Source organism: Peromyscus californicus, unplaced genomic scaffold, assembly GCF_007827085.1.
Source record: "Peromyscus californicus insignis strain IS unplaced genomic scaffold, ASM782708v3 Scaffold_9__1_contigs__length_137607984, whole genome shotgun sequence".
Classification (NCBI taxonomy): Eukaryota; Metazoa; Chordata; class Mammalia; order Rodentia; family Cricetidae; genus Peromyscus; species Peromyscus californicus.
The window spans coordinates 18,736,743-18,752,207 of NW_026294617.1; the positions used below are offsets into that span (position 1 = coordinate 18,736,743).

Sequence of the window (15,465 nt, forward strand, 5' to 3'; positions counted from 1 at the left end):
AGGTTTCCGGTGCCCTCACGCTGCTCTGGCAGACTGGTTGCAGTCCTAAAGTGACTACAGCCTGCTAATGAGTTGTCCTTTTCTTTTTCTGTTCCATAAGCCCTACTTGTTTCTGCAATGAGGCTCAAGACTTTCATCCTACAAGAATACTTTCTATTTTATAGTAATATGTAACTTGTACCCTGTTATATCTTAGAAAATGGCACCAGATCTCCTAGAACTGGAATCATGGATAGTTGTGAACCACCATGTGGGTACAGGGGACTGAACCTGGGTCCTGTAGAAGAGCAGCCAGTGCTCTTAACTGCTGAGCCATCTCAGAACTAATGAATGAGCACCCACATGGAAGCTTACAGTCACCTGTAGCTCCTAATGCCTTCTGTTCCCTGTGGGTACCAGGCACATCATGCTGCATAGACATACATGCAGCCATACACATTAGATAAATAAGCAAATGAGTATATTAATTAATTAGTAATTTTATGATGTGTGTATGTGTGCAGGTATCATGCATGTAAGTGTGCTTAGGGTTCCTTCCTCAGCAGCTGTCCCCTGTTAAAGACAGGTTCTCTCGTTGGCCGAGTTTGCTGGGTACCTTGTGCTTACTGGTCAGTGAGCCCTTGGGGGGCGTTCCTTAAAGAAAATGAACCCTAGGGTACCTGCATCCGAGCTCCCTTTCTGGCCTCCAGGGTGCAGCATGCTTACTTCAGGACACTGTCATTACTTTAAAATTCAGTGTGTGTGTGTGTGTGTGTGTGTATGTGTGTGTGTGTGTGTGTACACACATCTACATGCCAATGTGTATGTGGATGTGTGTGTGATCAGAGGACAAGTTGTGAGAGTTGGTTCTTGCCTTCTATTATTCTTTTGAGAGATCTTAATACTTACGATCCTGGGGATTGAACTCAGGTCATCAGGCTTGGCAGCAAGTGCTTTTACCCACTGAGCCCTCTCACATCCCACAGAAAGCATTTTGGAACCCTGTGTCTCAAAAGTGCCTTCATTTGATTTAGAGTAACCAAAATAACAATCTAGATCTTGTTATTTTTCTGTTGATAAGTTCCCAAACTATTTCTCGGCCTGAGAACTTGTAACTCAGTATACTTGATGCTGTTGAATCCATTAACAAAACAAAAACCCAGCCTCAGAAGGAGATGTGCTTCAATACTGAAGTTATTCAGTCCATACAACATCCCATATAGCAAGTACTAGGTCTTTCAAGAGCCTGTGATGTCAGCCCAGTTGATACTTACAGGATTGTAAAGAAAGCTTTTGTCTCAGTTAGGTTTCTACTGCTGTGATAAAACACTATGACCAAAAGCAACTTGGGGAGGAAAGGGTTTATTTCATTTTTCAATTTGTAGTCCATCACCCAGGGAGGCCAGGGCAGAAACCTGGAGGCAGGAGCTGATGCAGAGGCCATGGAGGAACAGTTTACTTGCTTGCTCCATCTGCTTTCTTAAATAGTCCAGGACCACTTTTCTAGTGACCTGGCCCTGCCCACGTCAGTCATTCGAGAAAATACCCGCAGGTTCTGCCTACAGCAATCTGATGGGGGCATTTCCTCACTGAGGTTTCCTCTTCCTAGGTAGGTCTAGGTTTGGGTTAAGTTCCCAACCAGGGAAGCTTTGTATAATTAGGTCACGGTTGGAGAAAGTGCATACATTTTCAGGGAAGTCCTCTTCTTGGTTATGTTGGTTCTCATGTGTTAGTTGAAAGTTCTCACATGTACTTTAGTTCCTCTATACCGATCTCGTAACTTGGTGTGAATGCGGTGTCCCTCAGGGATTCCTCAACAGCAGTCGGTGTATACAGACTGCATTTCTGTAACTTCACTGAAGACTAACCCCCGAAGTTATGTGGTGATTTGTAAAAGCACTGTTTTGTTGTTGCTGTTTTGTCCAAACTGGAGTCCGAGCCCCAGGCTTCCATCCTCACTGAAATTTGAAATGACTTGTTCCCAACAATAGGTGGCGCTTCAAGGAGTCTCTGTTCACTGAAGTGCATCGCCCACTGACCTTTGCTTTCAGTTTTCAAAATCAGCACAGAAACTCAGGATTCCAAAACACTTCCATAACTGATGGACTGTATCTACTGCTGACCCTGATGTTTGTTACGGAGGACCAAAACTAACATTCTAAGAGGCTGGAAAAGTCCACAGCAAACTATGACAACAACCAGAAACTCCTTCAGGCTTTTCAAGCTTTTTCTATTTTCAACTTTTACAATTTTTCAATTTGTTTTTAAAGTATTTATTTGCTTTTTAAACTCTTAATAATATGAGTTTAAAATTTTATAGTAAGCATTTAAATTTTTGTATTTTTATTTTAGATCATATGCTTCTGTGTATTTTTCTAAGTGCGGTGTATGTACGTTAGTGCAGGTGCCCAGGGAGGCCAGGGGCTTCAGATCTCCTGGAGCTGGAGTTATAGAAGTTGTGAACCACTTAACGTGGGTGCTGGGAACCAAACCTGGGTCCTCTGGAAGAAGAGCAACACTCATAACCACTGAGCTGTCTTTTCAGCCCCTGGGATGATTTTTAATGTTTAATGTCTTAACTGGAAGGAAAAGTTAAATCTCTAAAAGCCTCCAGATAAATGTCAAAGTTACATGTCTTAACCTGAATTTAATGGACAACTGTCACAAAATCCCAGTCAAGATACGCATGTGTCCATGTGGACATACACACTCAGAGATGTAAATATAGCAAAGCAATCGGTCAAACCTAAAAGTTTGTCTTAGAACAAAAATGAAACCCACCTGACCTGAAATAAGTTATGAGGCAAATTAAGCTTATTATTTAGGATGAAACTCCAGAGAAGGGGGCTCCTCACATTTCTTCTTTATACAGTATGTTGATACACCACCAACCAATTATTTATACAGATTTTCCCAGCTCACAAAGCATTTGTATGTGTTTGACTCCATCTGGAGCATCAGGGCATCATTAGTCCACAGTGTTTCTATTAGCTTCAGGAGAAACCAAAGATCACTTAGCTATGTGTGGCAGAGTTGGGACTTCTACCAGCTGGGTCCTCCATCTGGCTTGCTTCAGGACACAATATTCTTCCTACCTGCCTAAATACTGGACAGAGGGCCTATGGGTAGACAGAACACACCTGAGATGTGAGACCACGGAGCAGAAGGAGGACACAGTCAAAACTTAGGCTTTGGTATGTGCTTGTATGTGATCATCTGAATTTTCTGTTGTTGTTAATGGGGTTACTTTAAATGCCCTGACAATTACAAAGTAAAGAAACTAAGTATACATTATTAATCTCCTTGTGACTTTTGCCTATAGTGACCTACCATGTGCTACTTTTTCATAAATAGAGGACAAACTGTGGTTTCTGACAGTTACTTCATTAGGAAACAAACACCTAAAGTAGACAAGCCCTAGGAGATGTGTCAGGTCATTTGTTTTAATGAAAAGATAATTTGGTTTTCTTACTCTTCTGTCTTGAAGGGGTACAGTTCCAGGTTTAAACCAGATGAGGCTTTTATGCCCACCTGTGATGATGAAGGTGGTGGGAAGTGCTCCCCACCTGTGATGATGGTGGTGGGGAGTGCTCCCCACCTGTAATGATGAAGGTGGTGGGAAGTGCTCCCCACCTGTGATGATGAAGGTGGTGGGAAGTGCTCCCCACCTGTGATGATGGTGGTGGGGAGTGCTCCCCACCTGTAATGATGAAGGTGGTGGGGAGTGCTCCCCACCTGTAATGATGAAGGTGGTGGGGAGTGCTCCCCACCTGTAATGATGAAGGTGGTGGGGAGTGCTCCCCATCTGTGATGATGAAGGTGGTGGGGAGTGCTCAAAACCTGTAATGATGAAGGTGGTGGGGAGTGCTCCCCACCTGTGATGATGAAGGTGGTGGGAAGTGCTCCCCACCTGTGATGATGGTGGTGGGGAGTGCTCCCCACCTGTAATGATGAAGGTGGTGGGGAGTGCTCCCCACCTGTAATGATGAAGGTGGTGGGGAGTGCTCCCCACCTGTAATGATGAAGGTGGTGGGGAGTGCTCCCCATCTGTGATGATGAAGGTGGTGGGGAGTGCTCAAAACCTGTAATGATGAAGGTGGTGGGGAGTGCTCCCCACCTGTAATGATGGTGGTGGGGAGTGCTCCCCATCTGTGATGATGAAGGTGGTGGGGAGTGCTCAAAACCTGTAATGATGAAGGTGGTAGGGAGTGCTCACCATCTGTAATGAAGGTGGTGGGGAGTGCTCCCCACCTGTGATGATGAAGGTGGTGGGGAGTGCTCCCCATCTGTGATGATGAAGGTGGTGGGGAGTGCTCCCCATCTGTGATGATGAAGGTGGTGGGGAGTGCTCCCCACCTGTGATGATGGTGGTGGGGAGTGCTCCCCATCTGTGATGATGAAAGTGGTGGGGAGTGCTCCCCATCTGTGATGATGAAGGTGGTGGGGAGTGCTCCCCACCTGTGATGATGAAGGTGGTGGGGAGTGCTCAAAACCTGTAATGATGAAGGTGGTGGGGAGTGCTCCCCACCTGTGATGATGAAGGTGGTGGGGAGTGCTCCCCATCTGTAATGAAGGTGGTGGGGAGTGCTCCCCACCTGTGATGATGAAGGTGGTGGGGAGTGCTCCCCATCTGTGATGATGAAGGTGGTGGGGAGTGCTCCCCATCTGTGATGATGAAGGTGGTGGGGAGTGCTCACCATCTGTAATGAAGGTGGTGGGGAGTGCTCCCCACCTGTGATGATGAAGGTGGTGGGGAGTGCTCCCCATCTGTGATGATGAAGGTGGTGGGGAGTGCTCCCCACTTGTGATGAAGGTGGTGGGGAGTGCTCCCCATCTGTGATGATGAAGGTGGTGGGGAGTGCTCCCCATCTGTGATGATGAAGGTGGTGGGGAGTGCTCCCCATCTGTGGTGATGAAGGTGGTGGGGAGTGCTCCCCATCTGTGATGATGAAGGTGGTGGGGAGTGCTCCCCATCTGTGATGATGAAGGTGGTGGGGAGTGCTCCCCATCTGTGATGATGAAGGTGGTGGGGAGTGCTCCCCATCTGTGATGATAAAGGTGGTGGGGAGTGCTCCCCACTTGTGATGAAGGTGGTGGGGAGTGCTCCCCATCTGTGATGATGAAGGTGGTGGGGAGTGCTCCCCATCTGTGATGATGAAGGTGGTGGGGAGTGCTCAGATTAGGACTGTTGCTGACCAGGATTGAAGAGACACATTCACCACTTTAAGGACCCTTTGCTGCTCATTCCAAGTCAGAAGGGCAGAAGAAATGGCTCCTTTTGCTTTCTTAGGAAAACGAAGAGGGAGCCAGGCCAGGCGTCAGGATTCTGTGTGCCATTGGCTAGGTAAGAAATGCCTGTTTTATACTGAGGCAGAGGCGCTTCCTGTGTGAACGGTGGCTCTGTGTGAACCCTTGTCACGTGGATGCACCTGCACACAAAGAGAGGGGCTCTAGCTCAGAACAGCCAAATCACTGGGACCAAGGACGCAGTGGGACCGAGACTCTGGAGCAGTCGGTGTCATTTACTCAGAGCAGGACTTCATTTCTCCCATTTCCGGAATTGAAAACCGGGCAGAGTATTAGAGGGCGAGAACTATGCTTCTGAAAACGAGGGGAATGTTTATGGAAATCTTACAGACTAGGTTAGTCTATTTCTGTCTTCTACAAAGGCTGTTCACAAAAGGAAGCTGAAAATAACACGACCCATCCTTGCAGCTTCTCTGAGAACTCTCAGTAATAGTGATTTTTGCCCTAAAAGGAAAGGAAAGAAAATTCCCATTACTGGCTCCTTATCAATGGACTTGAGTCCGCTAATGCGTCAACTTCTGTGATGTTTTGGTTTCAAGTTTGTTTCTCAACAGGATGCAAGGCTATGAATGATAATACAGTTAATTTCACCATTAATAACGTAACTTCTGACTAAATACTAGGAAATGTAGAAGGTATTGCTTGTCAGCCTGGATGCACACACACAATGGCTCTGATGTTTTTATTTGGGCAAATAAATAAATCAACAAGTCTTTGAGTACTCTAATTTCTTTGAAGTCACCAGCACTTCTGAAGCATTTGCCAGATGAGTTTGTCACTTTATTCTCTTTCAACAAAAGAGATGGCTAATTGTGTTTTCCCATGACACTGAAGGACGAGCTGGGCCTCCCTTCCCACCCGAATCCATTTAGACAGATCCTAATACAGGGAACTAGAAATTACTGCGATTTCCCCACTGACCCTTATATCCTCTTTTTCAAAAACGTTTCCTACACCAGTTGTTTATTCCTAGACTAAACTCACTGCAATTAAGTTTACTAAATAAAAAGCAAGGTCTGTTTCGAGCTAAAAATTTGTAATTTCTCTCAAATCCTATGACTGCAGGAATAAAAAGTGAAGCAGACTTCATTAAATGTCTTCCAGATTCAAGGCGGCAAGGCCACTTTGATCCTCACTAGGAATGTGACATGGGAGAGGCACACAGGGTGACGCAGAAGCAGAACCAATTTTGTGCAACATACTCGATTTTGAAATAGAACATGACCCATGCTGATAGTATTCTCGACAACATTTCATAGATTATTTATTTTTTTTAAACTTAGGAAATTTGTTTTAGCACATCTCTGGCTGAAATACTCTGAAGTGTATTTTAATTAATCTTTGAAATTATATTTTTATAAATGTTTTGTAATTAAAACTGCTCACTGCTCCCTGTCCTTATTTTATCACATTGGTGAACTGACCTCTCTCCCAAATTTGTGCAGACAACTGGGAAGAGCTGAATAAAAACATTCTGGTATGACGCTGTATTTCTGCTTTGACCCTTCCAGTCCAGCCACAAGAAACAGACTTGCTGCTGTCCAGCCTCAATACATTGATCATCTGTGGAAAAATAGACAAGATACAAAATCCCCACCAATTTTACACTTGAAAATATGACTTTAACACATTTCCTAGTATGAAGGGTGAACAGACAGCTTCTTGGCTTTCAGTATGTTCTATTATCCTCTAGTGGACGTTCTTATTGATGGTACTCTTTGCAGGGAGTGTCCTGGATTTCTTACATGCAATTCTACACACAACTGTGAATTCTAAAAGCACTTAAATCTTGAAAATGAAGTATGCAAACATCAACAAAAGAACAGTTTTTAAAAACCCACTGCTAATTGCTAAGGCTTTAAAAAATTACTTTGAGCCCAAAATAGCCAAACTCACATTCACGGATGTTTTAGACCCTGGAGTTTTGTTGTTTGTCAAATACTATTCCTGATACAGTTCCCTGGGAAAATATTTCCTATTAACAATTTTTGGGGTCTTAGGCTATTTTAAAAACCCTCTATGGAATTTTTAGTTCCACATACAGTTCTTTTCACTGCATCCTGAGCTACATCTTCCAATAATAAATGTCCAAAATCCCACAGTTTGTAAAAAAGCAAAAAGCATTCCCCTACCCTGTGACAAAATATGATTAAAACTAAAACTTCTTCATGAGTTACGCTTATTTTACTCGGCTTTTAGTTGATTTTTTAAAAAGTTGTTGTTTTTGACAAAATTATACAAACATTACAAAACAGGAAGAACTTGGGATTTTTTTTTTCATGTAATTTTTGGGATCATATCACAAACCAAAACAGAGCCATCACTAAGATCCCATAGCAGGAAATCCCACCCTGTGGTGTCATTATATTACATTTGCAAAACTGACTGTCCTTTCTGGAACTTTCATATTTCATATGCTCTGAACTTCGCTGTTACCATCTTTCTGTATCACACATTTTCCCTCTTCCTGGGGCACGGTGGAGTAGTGTGCAAGTTATTTTTTTTTTAATGTTCTTCACAACTCTTTTAACTAATCTTTTAGGGCTGAATCCACCGGTTCTCTAAAATTGGAGACTGACAGCTCAAGGACTATCAGGGGCCCTGGAACTTCAGTTCCTGCCCAGTTGCGCTCGCAGGCAACGGTTTTTTTTTTTTTTTTTTTTAATGTCCTCGAGTCCACATCCACGATCGCTAGAATCCTGCTCCGGGTTTTCGTGCAGCCCGCGTGATTGACACATGATATCACCGGGGGCGGGTCCCAGCGTGGAGGTGGAGGTGGCGGCGACGCTGAAATGCTGCGGAGCCCGCGCGCGAGTGCTCAGCACGCAGGAGTTTGCGGTGGCCCCGCAGCCAGAGCTCTGCGGGCTGAGGAGCGGCTGCGGGCGGCGTGCATGTGCCGAGAAGGCCGGCCCTAGGCTCTGCACTAGGCAAGAGCCTTCCCTCCCCCCGAGGACCTGGCGAGATCAGGTGAGAATGGTGCTTTTTGATTTTCAAGGACCTGGACGTTTTCGGAGCTGGCTCTAGCTCGGTGCCCGGCGCTCTGCGGTCGGCCCTACAGCTGGAGAGCTGGCTTCTTTCGCTTTCCCGTAGCCGGGCAGCGAGTTCCGCGTGTGCGGACGCGGGCTGGCATCGCAGCGCACCCGCGTGTCTGTGCGCATTGTTGGCGACCGATCCGCCGGGCGCTTGTGCCAGACCTGACTTTCCCGTTCCCGAATGCGGGTTTGCCTCGAGCAGACGCACCGCTCGGACGCGCTTTTGACTGCTGGGCATTCCGTGGGGGGCCAAACGTGCACGGCCGCGTGTGTCCCCGGCTCGTGGCAGCCCATCGCGGCGAGTAGGACAGAGTCCCGGGCTGGCAAGGGACTCACGTGTTTCTGTCTCTGCTCGTCTGCAGCCGGCGTGGCGACTGCGGGGACGCGGACCTGCGGGGACCCGAGCGCCCGGGACGACGCCGGGCCGCGCGCCTGACGACCGAGACGGGACGGTGCTGTGGAGCGGGCGCCGCGCGCACCCGGCGGATGTCCCGGAGCCGCCCTCGGCCGCCGCCAACCGCGGAGAAGTGCCCCTGCCCGGGGGCCGCCGAGGCCGCAGCGCGGGCTATGAGCGCCCGGCCGCCCCGGCGCGCTTGATGCGGCGCGCACCCCGCCCGCTCGGCGCCCCGGGCCGGCGCCGCGGAGGCCGAGGTGAGTGCGGGCGGCAGGTGCGGGCCGGGGCGGACCGGGGCGGACCGGGCGATCCTGGCGGTCCTCGAGCAGCCCGTGCCAAGCGCGCGGCACCCGATGGCGCTGGGGATCCAGCGCCCGCCTGTGCTCCGAGCGCAGTGCCTCTGGACGCGGGGAGAGGGCGCTGCCTCCTCCCGCCCGCGAGCTGTTTTCATTCATAACTTTCCCCGGCCGGACCCGCCGCCGCTCCGTGCCCTTGAGGCCTGGGCGCGGGGCCCAAGAGCCCGGCGGTGCTGCCCACAGTGCTGTCTGCGCGCACCAGCTTCTCCCTGGGCGGGTGCGGGGCGCCTAGGTGCTCCGCCAGAGCGAACTTGCTTGGGAATGCCCTGTAAAATGCGAATTAAAGGCATGCCTGGGGGTTTCATTACTTAAGCCATTCCCACGTCTTCCTTTCTTGTGGATGAGACTTGGCACATTTAAAGTCTTCGTTTTGGAGTTTTAAATTTTTAAAAATAGATAGGTCACGGGAGTAACGATTGGCCGTTTTCCAGTATCGTTTAGGACTTCGGCACTAAAGCCTGTTGTCACGGATGTTTCTCGTGTGAGGAGAAGGTAGAATAAACTAGAGGGCCCCCAAGAAGCTAATACATATGTAGTCTGGGAACATTAGTTAGCATCCGTAGCAAGCTGTCTCTCCTTGAGACTTTTTTCTATTGGCACTGGGAAATTGCAGAGGGGTGTCGTCTTGAATTAGGGTGCCTCTGTGGGTTTGGAGGGCATTTGTGTGAAAAATATCCTACATGCCCACTGCCCAGAAACGGAAACGTTCAGCGTTTGGTCTGTTTTAGGAAGAATACGTTATACATTGGAAATTATTTCTTGATGTGGAAATGTGTTCGTTGTCTCAAGATATTAGTGTATTTTATCACAAAAAGTAGGTCGATTCAGGGCTTGTTGAAAATCAAGGTCTGCCGTGTAGATGAATGGAAGGAAATAAAGATAATGCAGAAAGACCAGGGTTCCTTCCCCTGCTCTACAGGCTTGTGCATAAAAGTTGTTCTTGTTACGTGAGTGAGCCTTGTTTAACCTTTCAAGAAACTTAAACCTCAGGTTTGTGTGTGTGTGTGTGTGTGTGTGTGTGTGTGTCCCAGTGCCAGGAAGACAGCCAGAGCCGCAGCCTTCTTCATTCCTTGTAGATTCTTTTTCTTATCTCACAGGTCAGTGATGAGCTTTAGATCCTGACTCTGCCGAAAACGGCCATTTGAGATTCCACGTGAGCTCGGAATATCTTCAGTGTTTTGGAAATTGCTTTGATTAATTTTCTCATTAATCTAAAGCTCTTAACAGCGTACAAATGGCCAAGAGGCCACAGCACTAAAGCCATTCTTAATCGTTGAAAAGTAGCTGACATTTTCCCTACGTGAACTGCCAGTGAACTGATTGTGAACTCTCCGAGAACAGTTCCAGGGTGCACACTGAATGCTCCCTTCGAAGGCATATTTCATTTTAATTATTTGTTAGGTTTGCAAACAGGAAGACATGACTTCCTCTGCTTTTTAGAAGCTGGAGAACAACTTTTAATTTTTATGGCATGAGGTCTTTTGCTTGCCTGCTTCCTGTGATGTGGTCCTCTACAATCTTTTTTGGAGTTGGACTCCTGCCAGGATTCTGCATCATTGAAATCAGCCGATGGAGGCGATCATTACCAGGTGGTTTGGGCAATTTGTTACTTGATGGGAGCCCCCAACCCCAAATGCTTTCTCATTTATTTTCTCTCTCATCCTTCTTTAGGATTTCCGATGCATGCCAGGTTTCTGCTGACTGCCGGAATTGGAGATCACTCCACATGGATCCCCCAAGCCAGCATGGCAGCCACACTTCGCTAGTGGTGATTCAGCCACCGGTTCTGGAAGGGCGGCACAGGTTAGACTGTGACAGGGACACTCAGCCTGCCGCGATTCTGTCCCTGGACCAGATCAAGGCCATCAGAGGCAGCAATGAATACACAGAGGGACCTTCAGTGGTGAGAAGACCGGCTCCTCGCACTGCACCGAGACCCGAAAAGCAGGAAAGGACTCATGAAATCATACCAGCCAATGTGAACCACAGCTACGAGCACCGACCTGCCAGCCACTCCGGCACTGCCAGGGGCTCGGTGTTGAGCAGGTCGACCAGCACCGGAAGCGCAGCCAGTTCAGGGAGCAGCAGTAGCAGCAGCGCGACTTCTGAGCAGGGCCTGTTGGGAAGGTCTCCGCCCACCAGGCCCATCCCCGGTCATAGGTCAGATAGGGTCATCCGGACCCAACCCAAGCAGCTGCTTGTGGATGACTTGAAGGGTTCCTTGAAAGAGGACCCCACCCAGCACAAGTTCATCTGCGAACAGTGTGGCAAGTGCAAGTGTGGAGAGTGTACAGCCCCTCGGGCTCTGCCCTCCTGCCTGGCCTGCAACCGCCAGTGCCTTTGCTCGGCTGAGAGCATGGTGGAATATGGGACCTGCATGTGCCTGGTCAAGGGCATTTTCTACCACTGCTCCAATGATGACGATGGGGGCTCCTACTCAGATAACCCGTGCTCCTGTTCACAGTCCCACTGCTGTTTCCGATATCTATGCATGGGAGCCCTGTCTTTATGCCTCCCCTGCTTGCTCTGCTACCCTCCCGCCAAGGGCTGCCTGAAGCTGTGCAGGGGTTGTTATGACTGGACCCACCGCCCTGGCTGCCGGTGTAGAAACTCCAACACTGTCTATTGTAAGCTGGAGAGCTGTCCCTCAAGGGCTCAGGGCAAGCCGTCATGATTTCTGGAGGTGGATTAGACCTGAATGTCCAGCTTCCAACTGTGGCTGTTAAGAAACGTGGTATTTCTTCCCGTCGGTCTCTGATGCTCCTCAGTAGGAGTGAACTGTGAAACTGCACCCAGCTTGCTCCCACCCCACCTCAAGGGTTCTGGGAGCTGGGAGTGCCTCTGGAGCCTTTGTGTGCTGCATCAGCCTTCCCACTGTGTCTGTGAGGATGTATGCACGCCCAGACTTGGCTGAGAGATGTTTGGGGTCGGGTACTGTGGGATCAGGGACTTGGTTTGGTTTATTAAAAAGTAACCATGTAAGTGCTTAAATAAGCTATATATTAATCTGCCTCTGATGAGAGCTATCTTAGCCTCCCATCCCCAAGTCCAATGGGAGGGTCTACTTCTTAGAACACAGTTCGCTCGGCAGCAGCTCACTGCCCTCCCCTTCCAGCAGCCCTCGGATTCTCCCCACAATGCACTCTGGAGATGCCAATGGGTCATCCCTCCTTACCGCCCCTTTTTGGTCATAGTTCTGGATTCCCTCTGCAGCGTTGGTCTTCACATTAGAGATGATGGTGGCTAATCCTTGTTCCACCTCTAGCGCCCCTGTCTGTGAAGGCCTTCCTTCCCTTCCCACCCCCTCTTCACCGAGGGCTGTTGGTAACTGTAGTTGAAATTCCTGTCTGATCCGCCCCTGGGCCTCTCAGAGCTACAGCTCCGTAAGGTGCCTTTGGCCTCTGACTGGCCTTTTGACTCTTAACAGCTGGGTATTTCCAATCCTTCCTGTGTTTTCATTGCCTTAACCACAAGTTGTGGTGCTTTTTGTATATTATATGTATAAATCATAAAGTTGAATCCTGGCTATTTTTAAGACAAAAGTCTGTTAAACTTTTTTTATTGTAAAGAATATTTATTATGCGAATCTCTATTATTTTATGATATTTATTGCAAAAGACTGTTGAAATATACTCATGTCTGATTATAACATATCACTACTTCCTGAAAAACAAGGTGACTCAAAGAAAGTACATAAAGTACATATATGTTAACTACAATGGAGAAAATATATCAGTTAATGAAACTGTCTCGAGTTCATCGTTTTTTGTTTTTTAGCCTGTACTGCTAAATTAAATCAAATGGAACTTGATTTAACCTTTTCAGACTTAAAGGCACAGGTGCCTTCAAGTTTGAAACAGAATGTTTCCTGCAAAGTCCTTTAGTCAGAATTTTATGGTCTGGATTGCTTCATCAAATACTCAAGTGAGTTACTTTTGTAAAGTAAAGGGGTTTGTTTGTTTATTTGTTTAAGATTAATGTCCCCGCTTTATTTTGTAAGTATGGGTTTTGTTGATAGTTTCTTGAGATGAGGCAAAACTACGTTTTTTATAAAGTGTTTATCTTAACTCTATGGCCATTCAGAGATTAGTTTCCAACAGTAGGGCTTAAACGATTTAGTAATGTAAACATGCCAAGAGCCTCTGGAACTGTCATTTTTACAAACTTTTCCATAATTAGGAATTAGGATAGCCAAAGAAAGCTCATGTGCCAGAGAGCTGTCCAGGAAGCTTCCTGTGGCAGCCTTTCCCTTCGATGGACGCTACCCAGTTCCGTTCTGTGTCCTGGAAGGCCTGAAACTTCACATGGGAAAACAAGATTTTGATGTCTTTTGATGTCTAATTACTGGGGCTAGTAAAGTGACTATGGACCTGGAGTCGTGAGGTCTGATAGACTTTTGCATCTTGTTTTGTTTGTAGACCTGTCTTATCAGGTCACTGACCTGGTCTGCTTTTGAGAAGAGGATGGTGGTAATTCAAACCCAGGGCACCAGAAGCCACCCAGCTTCCTGTCCTGTGGTTTCTTGTGTGTTCTTCATAGCTAAGCTTTCCTGTCATCAGTCGAGGTGTACTCTGGAGAAACTTGAAGTACTTTTCTGTTAGGTCACTAAAGCTGCTGCTTGGCATGATATTTTATAGTTAAAATATTTTCTCAGCTCGGCCCGCAAGGGGAAATTTTAAATGAATGTTTGTGTTCAAAGACTACTTTGAAATATGTAGTACTTCAAAATATGAACTTGCGTATTCGTTTCACTGGTGTCTTAGTGTGTAGTGTTTTCTTGAGCTGGAGCTTTACTGAAGTATGTCAGCAGCAGGCTGCTCAAAGCTCTGGCTTTTTCCGTCCCTGTAAGACTGTGTAGCGCGAATTAGGACCTGAGCTGTAACCAGACTGAGAAGCATTGGCCTAGTCTGAAAGCAGTTGAGACCTTTTCAGGGGAAAGCATGCTGTATGTAAGTAGGGTTTTAGCGCCAGCTGTATGCTCTAGGGTTAGCGCCAGCTGTAGGTGGCTTAGTGCGTGTCTGGAGTTCATTCTCTGTAAACGCCAGTCTGCTCAGAAGTGGCATAGGTTAGCAGCTGGGCCCTCTTGACAAGTCTGTCAGGTTGGCAAAGCACAGATCTGACGCTTCATAGACCAGACAGCCTCCTCTGGGATGTCTCTTGGTAAGTTCTGGAGGCCTGAGCTTCTGCACCTAACTAACCCTGACCACTGCCATGAACTTGGTGATGTTGGCATGGAAGGGCACGCTGGGCACACGGCCCGAGCTTTTCATTCTTACACTTGGCCGTTCTACTTCAACGGGAACCCATGGCATGCTGGATGCCTTTTTAAAGAACAAAACGAAAGGCAAACAAAACACATGTAGCTCAGGCTAGCCTTGAGCTTCTAACCCCCCTGCCTCAGCCCCCAGTGTGCTAGGATCACAGATGTACCAACCACTCATGGTGCTGGCTCAGTATGGAGCAAATGGTTCATTTCTGGTGTATTTTTAAATTTTAAAGACTTACTATTTAGATAATTTAATTGTGAATCGCAGAAGCCATGTGGGATTTCTGAATTGAGTGATTTCCTGTACCAAAGCTTATAAGATGTAACCCAGCAGGAAGGGGAAATAGCCGTGCTATGAGGGCCTAAGGTGAATCTGTAAATACAGTCCGCTCCACAGAACACTCTAGTTGTGACTTAAAAACAGTGGTCTTTAGTGGGAACGGAAAGGAAAGCTAATCACCTAGGGTTTTTGTTTTTTTTATCCTGATTTGGAGTTGAACACAAATACCCAATTGAAAATTTCTACTTTCTGAGTCTAGAGGGGGAAAAAATATTTATCAAGAAACATTAAAACAAGAGGCTTTATTTTATTTTGAAATTACCTTTCCATTAAAAAATAAAGTGATGAAGTTTGTGGCAGATTTTATATAAAACTATACAAACACCGACTCCTTTTGGAACATACCAGTTACTGAATCAGAGGTGTCCAGATGAGCCTCCAGCTTACCCACTGTGCTTTTCTCGTTGTTGTTTTTAGGGGCATGAGGATATTTAAGCATCTTACAAACTTAAATTCTTCTTTTGGCCAAGTGATAGTCGAGACCTGTTCTCCACCATCCCTAATTCACGAGTATAATACAATTAAAATGCCCATCGATGTACCTGACAGTAACTGTCATAGGCTCTGATTGCCAGCCCGTATTCATGCACAGTAGAATGTTAAAGCTACAGATGGGTCCCGGTGTATACCTCTTCAAAAGGCGATTTTATTTTACCGTGTGTTCGATGGGGGATGGGCAGGGACATGCTTCGGTGCATAGGGTGGGGGCACCAGGGCACACAGGTTGCCCATTAAACATTTTAAAATTCATAGGTCTAGGTCGTAGGTCAAGCCTGCTCTGAAGACTCTCC

The 15,465-nt window shown here is 47.1% G+C and overlaps 1 protein-coding gene across 2 annotated transcripts; it reads left to right on the plus strand.

The window, feature by feature from the left end:
- The first annotated feature begins 7,945 nt into the window (after positions 1-7,945).
- Spry1 (sprouty RTK signaling antagonist 1) lies at positions 7,946-12,818 on the plus strand. 2 transcript variants are annotated; one of them, XM_052731417.1, is made up of 3 exons: positions 7,946-8,253; positions 8,681-8,969; positions 10,740-12,818. In XM_052731417.1, the coding sequence occupies exon 3, from the start codon at positions 10,795-10,797 to the stop codon at positions 11,740-11,742; it is 948 nt and encodes a 315-aa protein (XP_052587377.1). In that variant the 5' UTR covers positions 7,946-8,253; positions 8,681-8,969; positions 10,740-10,794; the 3' UTR covers positions 11,743-12,818. The 2 variants fall into 2 exon arrangements, with proteins under 2 accessions (XP_052587377.1, XP_052587376.1); XM_052731416.1 differs by lacking the exons at positions 7,946-8,253; positions 8,681-8,969 and adding an exon at positions 9,001-10,657.
- Positions 12,819-15,465: the final 2,647 nt, after the last annotated feature.